Below are 16,704 nucleotides of genomic sequence, written 5' to 3'. Positions count from 1 at the left end.
GACGCTGCACCGATCCGCCTGTCAATCTCACGCTCCATCCTTCCCTCACTCGTGAACAAGACCCCGAGATACTTGAACTCCTCCACTTGGGGCAGAGACTCACCACCCACCCGGAGGGAGCAAACCATATCCAGAAAGAAATATCCACAAATTTTACCTTCCCACATCTACACTAAATATTAGCCTGTAGATTGTTGCGATATTTACCATCCTGTAATACAGAAAATTAGGGTGCGTGTTCACTGTTGAGCTGTTATAATAACTCAAAACATGCACAAAATGTAAAATCCTGACCAAGACTAGGATGGTGGGTCCATTGCTGCTCCTGACAGGTTGCACCTGAGACATTTAAGAATGGGTCAGTTAAATTAAATACAATTAAAATGTATTAATATAGCACATTTAAATACAACTTCAGCTGACCAAAGTGCTTCACATAAACAACCAACAAAAAACAAATATAAGACAATAATGTGGTGATTTTGATAAGAATTTTTGAACTGATATGATAAACAATACAAATTAACTTATTTTCTTTCAATCTTTTCAAAAAGACAAATCTGTTGGACTGAGGATGAGTTGGGAATGACACATTAACACACAGACTAGGGCAATGCAGAAAATATACTGGTGCCAAATATCGGCAAAATTTTCTATCTCGGACCGATACAAATACCTCAGGAAATCCTCTGATATCACTGATTACCGATATGCCATGCCTACTTTTCGATTATATTTCAGGACACGGTTGCCTTGGCGTGTGAGTACATCCGAAAGATCCGTGCGGACATGGGGGGCACTAACATCCTGGCCCCCCTCGCCTGGATCCTGAGGCAGCCCATGTTCAGCAGTCACCCGCGCCTCCTCTTCCTCCTCACAGACGGAGCGGTCAGAAACACTGGCAAAGTCGTAGAGCTGGTCCGGAGCCACGCCAGATATGTCAGGCAAGAGCTCAAATCTACCATGTTATAGTTTTCCCTCATCAAAAACATGCCTAAAGAGGCTTTGGATGTAATGCATGCATGTTTCAGTAATTTAGCGATCAGATTGGATTTGGATTTTGACCACCACCAACACTCACAGACACACACATTCATACTAGATGATGTTTGTGAAGTGTCTTGGCCAAGGACACATGACAGTTCCCACTAGGGCCACTGCTGCCCCACTGTGGTACCTGGTATTCCCAGCAGCCCCCCATTCAAGAACTAGCAACGACAAGCACATATGGCCAAATTCTGTCTGTAGGAGGCAAGGTTAAACTAAATGTGGAAACTGAAAAATTGGTATTTCAAGCTTAAAAAATTTTAATTACTGAACCTAATTCAGCCCTAATGTCTGTGTTCACAAAATGCCATTGTTACCACTAGAGGGCTCAAGGGCCAAAGTGAAGTCTTAAATAAGGTTAAACCCAATAGCTGTCTAACTTTTCTAATGGTGGATACAACATCTGCTTGCCTCCAAGTATCTTAGATGGCATACTGTGGAATATTCTAGGTGAGGCAAAGCAGACCCCTCACCAGAAAAGTGTGCCTTTAAGTTCTGAAATAGTCGTCTCTTACATTTTAACACAAAGGTCATTTTCTGCCTTGTTTACATGTTACCGTGACTAAAATCAGCTGTCTCTTTAGGTTCAACAGATTTGCTCATTTTACACTTGTCTCGGCGTTATTTCACATCATGTTATTATCCAGATGGAGTTTGAGAGGTGTTTAGTGATTGCACAACTCATCCATGTACAGGTTACACACAGGGCTTTATATTCTCCCCATACTGGAGCTGATGAGTGTGACATCTTAAATAGACGAGATCGATTCAAACTAAATTGTTATGGATATTGTCATTGTCTGCAGTGAAGCGGTTACAACCTTGTAGCCGCTAACAAAGACATGTTAGACTGAATTCTATTAGTGTCTATTATGTTAGCAGCAGCACGCATTTTGATTCAATATATTTATGAGAAACTAGATGGTTGGTGGTACAATTGACACCTTTGCCATAGTTTTATTGTGCAAGACACTTCTCTCGACATGTCTCTGTTGTGGATGAAATCTGAAGTGTGAACCCTGCCATGCTCGTCTGTATGGAAATATTATTGCGGCCTGGCGTTAAACTCATGTATCCTGCATTTATTACAATCGTTTTTACTGCTCAAAAACACCTTGATAAATAATTCTTTTCACCTCTCCACAGATCTGACCTGTAACCTGGTTGCTGCCACCTACTTGTCACCATGTAGATTGATATTTTTCCAGGCATTCCAAACAAAGCAATAATAGCTCCATCAGAAAAGCAAAACAGTGCATCTTTAAAGAGCCTATATCAACCTTTTTTCTGATCTATGTTGTAACGTTTCCACATCGAAAACATAGCTGGAGTTTTGTTTTATTCCCATACGTTTAACACATAAACCCTGCATATTTAGGCTGAGTTCTTCTTTTGAATCATTTTAGTGTTTTCAACCATAGAAATTTCCAGTCTTTTCTGAAAAAAAAGGTAAAAAGTACCGGTAGCTGATAACTTGGAAACATCATAAGGTGGAATCACAGAGCATCTTATAATAAATAAAGGGTTACTCAAATGTGTGAATAAAACAAAATAGAACTCCAGGTATGTTTTTGATGAGGTAATGAGCTCATAAGAATCAAGTTTGTGTGTATAGGACCTTAAAGTATTGATCTTTCACACCATGACATTGACACCAAGACAGTGCTATCCATTCTTAATATTTCTTTCCTATGGCATAATCCCTACAGAGAACCCTGTTATTATAGTATTCTTTTTACATGAGCGCAGCCTGCTAAGGACAATGTAACAAAAGGCTGTTAAAAAGCATCAGGTTTAACTCTGCAAAAAGGTGACATTTCCATTTTTATCTCGCCCTCTTGCCTCTTATTATACGAGGGGACTCAGTATGAGCGGTGAAATTAGCTTGCTCCTCCCGCCCGCCTGTCAAACATAATGAATTCAGCTTCAAACTTTATTTTCCCTAAAAAACCGACTCAGAAAGCGGCAGGCATGTCTCAAGTTAAAATGTGTTCCCTTTGAGCTCAAATTGGAGTGTTTATATGCACCGCACGCCATTGTTAAGGCTGTTTCTGCATCGCATCTGTTTCTAACCTTTCCTCAACTTGACTTTATAGATCTGTAAGAGGGATTTGTTGGGCTTGTAGCTAAGTTTTACAATAAACTAGACCTGAAAACAAGTAATAAACCAAAATAAACAGAGTAACAATACAGCATAAAATCCACCTTTATGGTCATACCGCTTTGAGAATTCTTGATCTTCTTTGATTTTATAAGATGGTTAGTGCTCGGATGGGAGACCACTGGGAATACCAAGTGCTGCAGTGGGGCAGTGGTGGCTTCAGTGCAAATTGTTGTTGTGACCTTAGGGAAGACACTTAACCCTCTGTGCCTAGTATGAATATGGTGTAGAGAGTGAATAATGCAGTGTTAAGTATCTATAAATCTGATTATTGTTAGTAGTAGCTGTAGTGTTATTATTGTTATTATTATTATTATTATTATTATTATTATTATTATTATTATTAGTTCCAAGGTCGTGGTTTCATCTCTCGACACTTATTCCACCTTGCTTCTGTCTGTAAATGTGTGATTAGCCTTATCGCTGTAGGCTCACAAGGGAAAGAAGGAATAATGGCCTTGTATTTCCAAGAGTTGCGTCAATCCTCTGATGTACAATTGAAAAATAACAGGTATTAAATGGGAGTGATTTGAACAGTGGATCAATTGAGTGCCTTACTAGAAATATTACACAGAACAAGAGACAGGATTTTCCTCAGGGATTTGATCATCTGCGGGACAAAGAGTAAACAGCAAAATGATAGGGTTTTTGCTAAGGTTTTCCCTGGATGGACATAAAGTGGCTGGTGCCTTTGAGATATGACACTGTAATTGGCAAGAATGTAACAATGTTCATGTATTTCAGATTCCTGATATATTTTGGACATTTTGGAGCAGTAACTTGAACATGCTGTCTTGGTTTTCTTTCTGTGCAGGTGTTTCACGTTTGGCATTGGTCAGAACGCATGCAGGCGGCTGGTGCAGGGCGTGGCCACAGTGTCCAGAGGAGCAGCTGAGTTCCTGTCAGATGGAGAAAGGCTGCAGCCCAAGGTTCAAATCTATCTCTATAACCACACGCACTGCATCTGTTTTTATGCATCTTAAAGCTGTCATGGTAACCACAATGTTGAAAGGAAAAGGGAGCCTTAGTCCCCTTCAGATGTGTTGGTGCTAAAGTTAATCCCTACCACTTCTCTTCAGGGGACAGTTAACAGTTTAATAACATTAAAGGTCATATATTACACAACATTTATTCTTGTGAGCTTTAAGTTATATTATAATGTTATTACATCATCAAAAACATACCATACCTTGTGTTTTGTTTCATTCACACATTCACATCTGCATTATTAGTCTGTCCACATCTCCAAAGCTCCAAACACAATGGAGCACTTCCTGTATTGCCTCATGACATCACAAGGTGAATGTTATGATATGTTTTTGATGAGGAAACAGCATAACATAGATTAAAAAAATACCATAATATAGAAGTGGCTTTTTGTGACACATGCACACACACACATTTGTCAGTTATAGCTTCAAACACAATCTGAAATGTAGATGTATTATTATGGGCCTGTGGACTATAATGAATTATATAGCATACTGCAGTGTTGAGACATATTAAGTTGCTGCAAGGGAAATTCATCATGACAGCCCTATAGTCAATGTACAGAGCCTGTGCCGCTACTGACAATGAGCACTGTCACAATATCCCACTAATCTGACAGTTATCACTAATCACAATGCAACCTCAGTATATATTATTTATTGTGAGAAAGTGGTGAAGCTTGTATTGAAATTATTCTATTCATTTACATAGCGTTTTCTCTTTTATATTCCAATCAGGCACATTGTTACAAAGACTCAAGGGAAACCAACTGCCCAACATTATCCCAAACACTTGATTCTCTGTCATGGTGCATTTAGTCAAAAAAGCAAATAGCAGACATTGGAGAACTGTAAGGATATAACTACATAACTCTAACTCAGACAATTGTTTCTGTGTCGTGGTGCAATGTCACAGGCAGAAAGGACAAAGGCGGGGCTAAAAGTTCAAACTAAAACATGTTCCTGACTGATTGGTTTGAAATCAGGAACAGGCCCTTAAATGTATCTAGATTTTATTTTTTGGATTACAGGATAATTGATAGTTCAATAAAACAGCATTGCCTGTTCAATCTGTCACCGTTGCCATAGCAATTAACAATTCAGAACAAATTATTCTATTTTTTGATGAACGGGCAAAATTCCTCAAAATATCACCTAGAAACAGGAAGCTGAAACACATGAATATTTTTACATCCTTACTAATTACAGTGTCATATCTCAAAGGCACCAGCCACTTTAAGTCCATCCAGGGAAAATGTTTCACTATAATTTAGTTTTTTACTCTTTGCTTCACAGATGATCAAATCCCTGAAGAAAACCATGTCTCCTGTTCTGAGTGATATTTCCATCGAATGGCTTTTTCCCGAGACCAAGGAAGTGCTGCTGTCTCCAGTGGGCAGTACGTTCCTCTTCCCCGGCGACAGTCTGATTGGATACTGTGTGGTTTGTGATACCACCCGCTACCACGCTAACCCCAAATCTGTGAGTATACAAACATGAAAATACAAGCAGCTGCTGCTCAGGTGAAAGGGTTGAGCGAAAAAGGCATTTAACAGAGGAACAAAATGATGTGGCCCTGTGGCTACGGAGGCTTTTATATGCAATTTGTATTCAGTAGGACTGAAACTAGTCATTAATCTGAGCATTTTATACAGTGAGAGAGAAGGCTGTTAAAATCATTACTATATAAACAATAGAGATCAAAAATAGAGCGTGTCACCACCTAATTACCTTAATGTTAAAGCAGATAGTATGTTTCCATGGAAATAAAAAGCTAAAACCATACTTCGGAACATTCTCCACGGAGATAGATGAGTTTTATGCCATACTGTGGAACATTTTAGCAAGACAGTGCAATAAAAACATGAAAAAAAAAACAATAACATGCTTTTATTTTAATATAATTATTGGCTAAAAAGGTAACACTGTATAACATTTCAGGTGGAGGGTCTTTGTCTGGAAAGTTCCACAGTACACCTTTAAACGTATCTATCTCTATGGAGACAAGCAAGTGCCATCACCAGGTGTAGTTACAAGTCATATCTGTGCAGAGATAAGCTCAGTAATAGATAACTGGTTTTACATTGCTGAATTGAGGATGTTAACTTGAAATTTCAAAGTAGCATCTTGGATGTTTGGTCGTGCGGTTTTACTTTTCCCAAAACATTACCGTTATATTATATAGGTTGATAATGATTTTACATTATGTCAGCTGTAAACTGCAAAAAGTGATAGAAAATGCCTTCACTTAATTATAGAAATGGGTCGACTAACTTCCTGTTTTAACATTTTAAATATACCTATTCAACATTTATTAACATGTATGAAATGGAGTTAAAAGTAAGTACAGAGCTGTAGGTGGGACAGGGGTAGGTCCAAACTGACATTTTCTGAGCACTTAAGCCTCAAATGTAGGACAATACAGGATTACTGAGCCACACATGAATAAATTTAAAAAGACCCTTGGGTAAACTAAGTTGTAGGGAACCCGTTATAAAAGTTAAAGGCTCATAAAAGGGAATTTTACATAATATGTTCACTTTAAAGGTGCAATATGTAGCTTTTCTGGTTGAGAGTGAATCATTTGCTTGTGTCCATGGAAATGCTATTGTTTTTGCTTATATCCCTGTAACATTCTACTATATGGTGCTAAACTTGTCTATCTCTATGGAGACAAGCAGGTGACACCACTTGGCTAAGCTACTAAGTCATATCTGTGGAGAGGCAAATCCACTCACTGTAAGAATACATGTTTTCCAAGTACTTTTTGCACAATAAAAGCACCTAATTCATGAAATAAAAGCTGGTTTAATGCCATTCAGTGGAACATTTCAGGCAAAGCAATAACATCTTTATTGAGACAAGCAAGAAAGAGGTGGATCCCAAAGACAAGTTATACTTTGAAACAGTGGAGCGTGTTTCAAAATAAAAGCCTTTGCTCTTTGTGTTTGATTTGTGAAAACCAGGACAAAAGGAGGCGATACAGTATGATGCGTTCTACGGAGTCCGCCAGCTCAGTTTTCTACCACTCACAAGAAGAAGATCTGACCAAAACCAGCACAGACAGCTCCCATAAAGAGACGCCCTCCAACCAAGACCCAGGGACAGAGTACAGCCCCATCACCGCTGACCCAGACTGCACAGGTAATCAGGGCAGAAAAATAGTTTATCAGCTGAACTAAATTTAAAAACAGGGTACAACATAATTCGATGGTGAATAATAGGGACTTAGGTCGACTCATTACTAAGAGAGAGGCCATGAATTCAGTGCAGTGTTTTCATGCAGCACTTGTACATACTATACTTATATTCATATGTCCAAGAACCGGAGAACCCATGACAGAGCCTTGAACATTCATAATAAACTTCCTGGATTGACCACTGCACTGTCTCCAGATTTAAACTTGAAAACTACATAAATAAAGAGCATCAGGTTTAACAGGTTTTAGTTTCATAGAACAAAATCACAATCAATCAATGGTTGTCTTAATAGTGGTCGAAGGGTTCGGTGGCACAGATTGGAAACTCCACTTCCATCTGTTTGCCCCAGGGCAGCTGTGGCCACAATAGTCTCTTACCACTACTGAGCGTGGACTAAAGAAGCTCTGTAAAATACTTTTGACATTTATTGGCATATAAGCATACAGTTTTGGAACTATTGTCTTGAGTTATAATAGATATTTGAGGTAGACAACTTTGATGGTGACATGTATTTATTTTGACATGTTTCGGCTGCCGGCTGTGAGTCCTCTTCAGAAGTGTCAACACAGTCTTGGAGTTTAGTGTGTTCTGACAGTCTGGCACTACGGGTTCATAACACACTCTACATTCACAGGGATGGATGGTAAGATGTCCCCACGGAGACGAGCTTACAGCACAAACCAGATTGTGGATTTTAACCCAGCAAAACGGGTTTATACCCCAAGTGACCCGAGCTCAGTGAGCGCGAAGAACCCGCTGAGGAGGGCCAAAGTGCAGGAGCTGGTGGGACACATGAGCCTGGAGCACGAGACACAGTGGAAGAGCGACTACCAGGTGATGTACACAGCAAGAGATTCATGGGCTTCTACTTGCTGTTATATGTGACATTTTGAGTACTTTTTAACATTCAAAAGATAGCAAATATAGTGTCAAAGCTGTGGTTCCTGAAGTTTTTTGCAGTTAATGTTTGTGTAACTTTGAGTATACTATAAAAGGTCTGTTGCCAATAAAGTATCTTTATTTGCCATCTGAAAATAGCTGTTTTAAAGCCATACGTGTGCCTGAAAATGTGCTTAGGAGTTTGTGAGAGCTACGGACGACTTAGACAGATTTAAATATAACCTCAGCTTTAAATTAGCAATCACTATGGCAACGTTTTTTTCATCATTATAAAACCCATAGAGATCAGGACTGGGTTGTCACATGGAGCTGTCAGTTAGCCTAATGTTAAAACTAATGGAGATTTGCTAATGCTAAATACTAAACTCAGCATTCATTCACATGTTCTTCACTATAGTTTGATAAATGTATTTACTATTAATAGCGCTGCAGATCTATGCATTTGAAATGAAACTGCAATTGGATTTGGTCCAGTTATCAAATCCCAGAGAATGTAGTTTGTTAGGTTATAGAGCGCCCTCTGGTCTTTTAGGGTAAAAATCTATCTGAAATGCAGGGGATCCTTGTATTAGATTAACAGTTCATATTTCAGTTTTATCTCAGATGTTATAGCATACGTATGAAATGTATAAAATGTGCAAAACTGTTGATTTGCATCGCCCAACTGCCATTTATCAATTGGCCTTTAATGTTGTTTCAATGATCAAGACTCACTGTTGTGTAGTATTTTGATTATGGTTGCAAGATTTATCACAATTGAATCAAATTTTCTTATCTTGTATAGCCTTTTTCAGTTTTAGACTTTTTTCAGTTTTTTTCCTATTGCAAAAAGGGGGGAAACAAGTTCAGCCTTCTATTGTCCTCTTGTTGCAAAATGGACCAACACATTTTCAAACACCAAAATGTCCAGCCGGCAATTTGTGTGTCCCCAATTCTCTGCCTTCACTGCAGTCCAGTATTATTCACTTAAGCCCAGCCAGACACAGCCAAATACATTATAATGGAGGAGACAGCAGGATCATTTGTTTTTTGATATCTTGTAATTGTTACATTGTCTTATAATTGAAAGCATGTATCTGAGAGCACATTCGGTTTGGCAAATTAGTGCTGGGTTAGTGCTATAGTCTGCTCAGGAGCCACGGAAGTGATGACTTAACCCTGTTACTAAACCTCAAGAGGGACTGTTACGCAAAATCAACTTTTAAGAGCTTTTAGGCATGTTATAATTGCTTTGCCTTTTCGTTTCCCCGCTCAAAGTTGTATATAGAGTGATTCATGGATGTTTGAGTAATCTTTATTTGTCCTGTTTTCACTGACCCTCCCTTACATGACGCTGTTTTCTTCAATTATTTTTCCTTTTACTGGTTGGTGATACAAGTAGGATTCAAGTGTATAAAGTACATTTTCTAAATGCAGACATTACATGGTAAGTTTCATTTTAAGAAAATGTGAAATACTAATCCCAACGTGACCAAGAGCCATGACAGTAAAAGGCAGTAAAAATCAGGTACAGCACCCCTGTTTCTGAAGTTTAATTGTAACGTTATTTCTAAACTCCATTGATTGAAATGACCAATTACAGCTGTCCCTCTGGAGCATACTATATCTAGCACTGACCTCAATGCTGTCCGACCTTTGTCTCAAACACAGCGTTGCAATAACAGCTTTTGAATATTGCTATGGGAGCACGGCGGAAACCCAAACCACAACGCTGCAAAGAAACAAGCATTCATCCCAGCGTCTAATTGACCTGTGGAATTAATGTGTGGTGAATCTAATTAATGAGGATCACTGGGCTCATAATAAACAAAACCAAAATATTAATAAGGAAACACAGAATAGACAGGAAGGACACCTCGCACAGTTAATATTCATTAGTCATTAGTATTCGTCAAGTGGTTTTGAAAAGAAATAGGGCCTTAGCTGTTTGAATAAGTGGATTCATCAGATCTGCACTAATTATGTTATGAATTGTGTTGAATTAAATAGAAACAAACAGTTATTCATTGTATTTGGTCCAAGTTAAAGGTGCTATACTTGATTTTAACAGTCTTAGTTCAATTTAAATGTTTGCAGTGGTAATGGATAAATGCAGTGGATAAACTAAGTTATTTTTCATTTATCTTATGCATTCCTAGCATCCTCATTATTCACCACGATGAGTTTATAATTACTTTTCACAAGAGAAGTAATCAGAGATCAGAGTTTGTCACAACAGTAATGCTGACAAATAGCATGCTAAACATGCACTTCCTGATTATCGGACAATGAAATGCTTTATAATTGGCTGCAGACAGTGTGCAGCTGACTGATTTTGACTAAGAGCTTATACAATAAATCTGTACAAATCTTGCTCAGATACACTGAAAAAAAAAATCTTTATTTTACATTTTGTTCATTGTAAACTGCAAACCTTAATCATAGAAATGTAACAGTCGACTGCACCTCTTCATAGTGCTATTTCACTGTTGTCAGCGTTTAATTTTCATGCATGTGTACTTATTTTTGAAAAAATGGCTACGTGACATTGTTTAACCCAACATTTATGACTCGGAGTCTGAATTTTTTTAATAAGTAAGTGCAGGGGAGTGAGTGGAGACACGGAGTAGGTGAAACCAGAAATTAACACTCAAGCCTCAAATGCAGGACAACACAGTATTACTCAAACAAACATGAATCAATACAAATACTACTTACAACCGTAACCTTACAACAAGGAAACTTTGTAACAACTTGTTACAAAAGTTGTTTTTAAATAATATGTTCCCTTTAACCCCTTATGCTGAAGTGTAATTTTTTGTAAAATGCCAGATTAAAAAACTGAATCTGTTTCTGAACCATTTCGAGTAAAAACAAATGTTTGAACTCTCTGCGAAGCTGAGGCTCTGTTTTCATCTTTGCTGTTTGATCTACGCTCATTATACGTGGGAACACGCTATGAGCAGAAGACATCAGATTTCAAATCCCGCCTAGATTGTTTTGTGGTGAATATAAGGAGGTAAAGCTGCTGTCTGGAAGGATAGTCTGATAGACAATTCCATTTTCAAAGCTTAAGGCTGAAGCCCAAATCACTAAAAATGAGATTTTGGGATTTGTTATCATGTAAAATAGCCTTGTGGTTTTGGAGTAGAAACCGACCCTGATTCACTCCAGGGCGGTCGATTTGGCTGAAAACAAGAGAAGCATAGTGCTCCCTTTATGTTTCACACGCCCACGAGATTCAGTTAACCAAATTAATACATTAAGGAAAAATCCTCAGTTTTAACCAAATTATAAAAATCCTTTTATTTTCCTCGTTCAGCCGCAGTTGGCGAGCCTGTGTGCGTCGTCTTCCAGAGGGCACACGGCCAGCTGTCACATGCCCAGCGCTCATCAGGGGCCTGAGGCGGACGGCAGCCCCACCGAGGAACCTCCAGACCCAGCCAGCAGCGCTCAGGCTCCCCCCTGTACCTCTGGAGCCGAGGAGGGGTCCCGATCATCCACTGACAGCCCATCTGTCGGCAGCGTGGGCGAAACAGGTCTGAAAACACCAGTATTTAGAGCAGTAACAAACAACACTGCAAAAAACATCTGCATAAGGGCAAGATCAGTCATAGTTGAATTAAAATGAATTGAATGGTCACATTGAGCAAATTGAAAAGGCTCCAAGGCTATTTACAATGTCATCTGTCTGAAACAACACAGTCCTGAGTCTATGAGGGTATTACTTTGTGTCAGACCTGTTAACCAATCTGTTTAAATGTGCACTGTGTAACTTTACAAGAGGATGGTCTGCCACCAGCTTGTGTCCATGGAGATGTTGTTGTGTTGCCTGGAATGTTCCACAGTATAGCCTTAAATGTATTTGTCGCGGATGACACCACCAAGTTCTAGTTCATATCTGTAGAGAGCTTTTCAAGGTATTTTTGAGCAATAAAAACATGTGCAGTTTAATAAATGCAGGAAATTCCAGGAAAAGCAGGATTCGTTCTGCACTTGTCTGCGTACAGGGATGTGATTTATTGCAGTATTGTGGGAAGCCTAATGTTGTAGAAATGCTTCTTTTTCTCTAAAATGACCTGACAAGCCTTTAGTGCTGTCATTACTGTCACATTAAAAAGCATTAAGATTTAAAAGGGTTGAATCACAGTAATTTTTGTGTAGACTGCACTAAAAAGGAGCAAAGGACCATGGTCTATAGGTGGCTCTCCGCTTTCAAAAAATGCACACATGACTTGAACTTTTATGCTTGCAATCTCATATATAGTCTTTCCTTCCAACTGTGTAAGTTAAATTAGCAGTACAAAACTTTTCTGGAGGAGGATTTGTCATCTGCTTGCTTCCCTGGATATACATTTGATTCTTTGCTTGGAATGTTCCAAAGTATGGCATTAACGTCTTTATTTTATTGCAAAACAAAAAACAAAAAAACGGCAAAACATCCGCCTGTAACTTGATCAGATTGTGTCGTGTTCGTCTCCATGACAATAAAAATAGGTTTAAGCCATACTGTGGAACGTTCTAGGCGAAACAGCAACATCTCCATGGAGGCAAGGAGCTGGCAAACCCTCCACTAGAAAAGTTACATAGTGCTGCTTTAAACATGACTTTAATTCAGTTTATTCCAGTAGTTTTACTTGGTTTGGATTTATTTAGTTATTAGCCTCAACTGGAAAAAAAAAACATGAGCAGATTTTCATTCTGAGCAAGAATAAAAAACAAGATGCTGTGCGGTTGAACCATATTGGACAGATTTGATTAGAGTGTTTATTTTTCACTGGATAAGTCAACACCTCGTGCAGATTTGTGGTTGTGTACACCTCAGAGTACCAGACGCCTGCGAATTATGAAAGCAGTTATTTCTGTTTGTGTAGCCAACAGGTGCAGTGACAGATGATAAGATTCTGAATAAAAACATCAAAATCACATGTTTTTATATGGCCAAAGAACAAGGGCATCTGGAAGGGCATCTGTTGTAAAACAATGCTGATTTATATATGGTTTGGTGTGGAAGCTTCTGATCAAAAAGGCAAGACATGACAAAAATAAAAACACAATGTAACGTTTCAGGTGTCTATGTGTATATAAGTATATGTGTGCCGCACCGTGTCTGCAAAATAAAGATACAGCATGTACATTAATTGTGCTGAAATCATAATCTGGCTCTAAGAAAATTGCAATAAGATATAGATAGAGAAGTAGTTCTTGATATGGGCTGATATGGATTTTTTTGAGCCCATACTGATATCTGATATTTGACCTGCTGTTGTGCCCAATAACCAATATTTACCACAAATAAGTTATTTTGAGATTGTTACTCTAACGTTTCATTTTTGTAAAAATAACAAAGTGTATTTATGTCGAATATGAAATAATTACATGCTTGTATAAACACACAGTCATATAATGTTCTTCTATTTCCATCTGACTCATAGGTACAGACAGATAGGTATGAGTCAGACACAGAGAATGGGGCAGTGCCAAAAATATTTGTATCAAGTATCAGTATTGGCCGATACCAACAGTGAAAGATATATCACCCATACCTAGAGCTGTCTGGATCAAAATATAAAGTATTTTTATTAACTGTGAAATAGGAAGTAATGCTGGTAATGTTGTTAGCATGCTAGTTGTTACTGTGACAGATAAATTCCACTCTTGGAACTGAAAGTTGTGAAAAGTACTTATGAACTGATAATGGTGAATAATTATGATGCTAGCACTTTAAAATGTGTTTTTCCCATCTTTAAGAATACTGTCCTCCATGTTTTTCCAGATGTCTACAGTCACCAGCTCTGCCAGGCTGAGACCCCCCAGGAGGTCCCTCCTTTGGCCCTGTCCCCGCGCCCCAAAGCGGACTGTAAAGCGGTGGTCTCTGGGCTTCTGTGTGGGACCCCGATGAAGTGGGAGGTGGAGTTTGACATTGAGCCTTATCTGAACGGACGCGAGCGAGAGGAGAAGGTCCATGAGGAGCTGTGGAATGAGAACTTCCACTATCTCGCAGGACGCTCCATCATCAACGACTTTGAGCACATGGCTGATAAAGAGTGTGAGATTGAGCATGGTAAGAATGTTTTTATTGTTTGATTTTTTTGTACAGATATGCAGATTATGGATTTACTTTATTTGATTCATTGTAAATAGTAATATTAATCTAAAACTATTGATAACTGAATAGGTCCACTGACTTCTTGTGCAAAACTGCAGAACTGGCTTTTTGCTGTTGGTCCCTCCTCTTCATAGCGGCATAGTTGATTTTCATTTATGATGTTAGAGCTCAGCTGATTCAGTGGTTTATTGATTCAACTGTCTGATTTTTTAGTCAATATTTTCAATTAGTAGGTCTAACTGGCCCAGTTCAGCCACAAACACATATTTGCGAACTTAAGCTCCGCCAATATGGACATACCACATCTCATCTCATTTTACCCCTCTTAAATTCAATTTGTTTTACAATCCAAACATTGACTTTGATCGCTGTATAAATTTAGCATTAGCATCTTAGCATCTTATTGACTTCAGCATCAACTCCAAAAAAGTTATCGGTCAGGCCCTACTTTTTATCTTTAGAAAATGGCTACTCACTATTTAAAACATTTGCATATGACCTGCAGTCTAAATGTTTCAAAGAATGGCATGTAAAGAGCTGTAGGTTGGGCAAGGGGTTTACAGTATTACTCAAACTGCAAGAATTCCACAACTTATTGTGCTTATTCTGAGACAAATGTGCATTCATAAAATGTCTCCTTTTACATGTAATAACAGTAGACTTACATTTACAGTGCACTTTACAACACAAGCCTCTCGGAGCTCTACAAGAGCCCATTATAATTCTCTGCAGGTGCTGGTGGTTAATCTCCATATCTGTAGTAAACGAATAATTCAATTATTTTAGTATGGATCATACGTGGACAACTGAGGGATTGTCTATTGTGTAATTTCAGGTTCCCTCCTCATTAAACCACTTCATGCACATATCATTTACAGCAATATAAAAAATGTGGTTCAACTTAAGATTTTTGTTCACGCAACATCATAACAGTTTAGATTCCCCATAGTTTAAAGCTGGAGACAAGTCACAACTCTATGGTGGAATTTGATGATTAACTGTCAGATTGTGGTTAACGTGGTTTATGATTTTTGGTTATGGTCAACATCTTCTCGGTCAGCATAGATGAACAAAAGTGAAGTCATTTTCCCACAGTATCCTTATTCAACATTGTGAGTCGAAAAAACTCTAATCCATGAGATTAATATTGCAGGCTTGAACACCCAGTCCCAAATAATGTTAATGTTTGTAGATTTCTATTATGAATGTCTTTGAACAGCAGTAAATCTTCCATAGAGTTATCTAGGCGCAGCTGTCATCCATCTGTAATTATGCCATCATCAAATCAATGAACATGAACGCAGCCTTTTCCAAAACATTGTTCAAAATTGCATTGTGTTATCCAACCACAGCACAAATCTACTTACACTTACCTTCTGTACTTACACCTGTCATTTTACCTGCCCCCATTCACACTACACACATACACGTTGATGTCATTTGAAACCCAGCGTACTTCATTGTTCCTTATTAGAGAACACACAATCTAATTATAGCAGCAGGGATGTAGATTATGCGTGCTATATGATTCAATGCAGACATAATGAAAACCTTATTTATTTACATACATCACAAAGGTTGCAGTTATTTAGGTAATATAATGTCTTCCACCAAAACCAAAAATGTCTAGTTTGTATAGGGTCTTATTACTTATAAAACATGTGAACACTCTAGCTTAGACCTTTACAAACATCTGAAACGCATGTGATTCTTGTATTACTTTAGCAGTTCATATTCAGTCTTTAATGCTCTTGAATGTGTTTAAAGATACAATATGTAACTTGTGATTGGGGTATTTGCACCTGCTTGTCTCAAAAAATGATGTGAACTGAATTGTAGTATCTAAACTCATCACAATTGCAATATTTATCAGAAAAAATGGGTCTTTTTGCCCTACAGTGTATGCATATGTTTGTTCATTATATTTTGCAGGTTCTGGGAGGAGGTACCAGTCCTACGCAGTCCACTCCAGTAAATCCTGTAATATTCTGAGTAAATTCACTGCATTTGTTCCCATCGATCTGGACACTAATGAGTATTTGCCGACATGTATTGAACACATCAGCCATGGTAAGTCCCATGGATCCATGTGACAAAGTCCTTAACCAGAGCAGTCATCTCCATATGCCCTTTTAGTTTAAGCTTGTGGACTGAATGCAAACCTCAGTGATGTAAGTCAAAGTCAATAAACAGAAGAGCCCATAGTTTAAAATTCAGATGGAGGCTGAGGCTGACCATAGGCTTCAGAATAATGAAAAATTACGACCGTTACTGTAGTGATTAATAATTTAAACATAAATATTACATCATTTGAAAGG

The 16,704-nt window shown here is 38.3% G+C and overlaps 1 protein-coding gene across 1 annotated transcript in view; it reads left to right on the top strand.

The window, feature by feature from the left end:
• vwa5b1 (von Willebrand factor A domain containing 5B1) overlaps positions 1 to 16,704 on the top strand; it is a 46,469-nt gene that overhangs the window by 18,658 nt on the left and 11,107 nt on the right. The window contains exons 9-16 of the mRNA XM_055223116.1: positions 742 to 944; positions 4,023 to 4,137; positions 5,494 to 5,679; positions 7,164 to 7,341; positions 8,033 to 8,232; positions 11,600 to 11,816; positions 14,054 to 14,341; positions 16,319 to 16,456. Of these exons, the coding sequence (XP_055079091.1) occupies positions 742 to 944; positions 4,023 to 4,137; positions 5,494 to 5,679; positions 7,164 to 7,341; positions 8,033 to 8,232; positions 11,600 to 11,816; positions 14,054 to 14,341; positions 16,319 to 16,456 (1,525 nt within the window). The remainder of the gene's footprint in view (positions 1 to 741; positions 945 to 4,022; positions 4,138 to 5,493; positions 5,680 to 7,163; positions 7,342 to 8,032; positions 8,233 to 11,599; positions 11,817 to 14,053; positions 14,342 to 16,318; positions 16,457 to 16,704) is intronic.

This window comes from Periophthalmus magnuspinnatus, chromosome 7 (assembly GCF_009829125.3).
Source record: "Periophthalmus magnuspinnatus isolate fPerMag1 chromosome 7, fPerMag1.2.pri, whole genome shotgun sequence".
Taxonomy (NCBI): domain Eukaryota; kingdom Metazoa; phylum Chordata; class Actinopteri; order Gobiiformes; family Gobiidae; genus Periophthalmus; species Periophthalmus magnuspinnatus.
The sequence above is the reverse complement of the archived record's forward strand: the minus strand, read 5'-3'. Positions and strand labels throughout refer to the sequence as shown.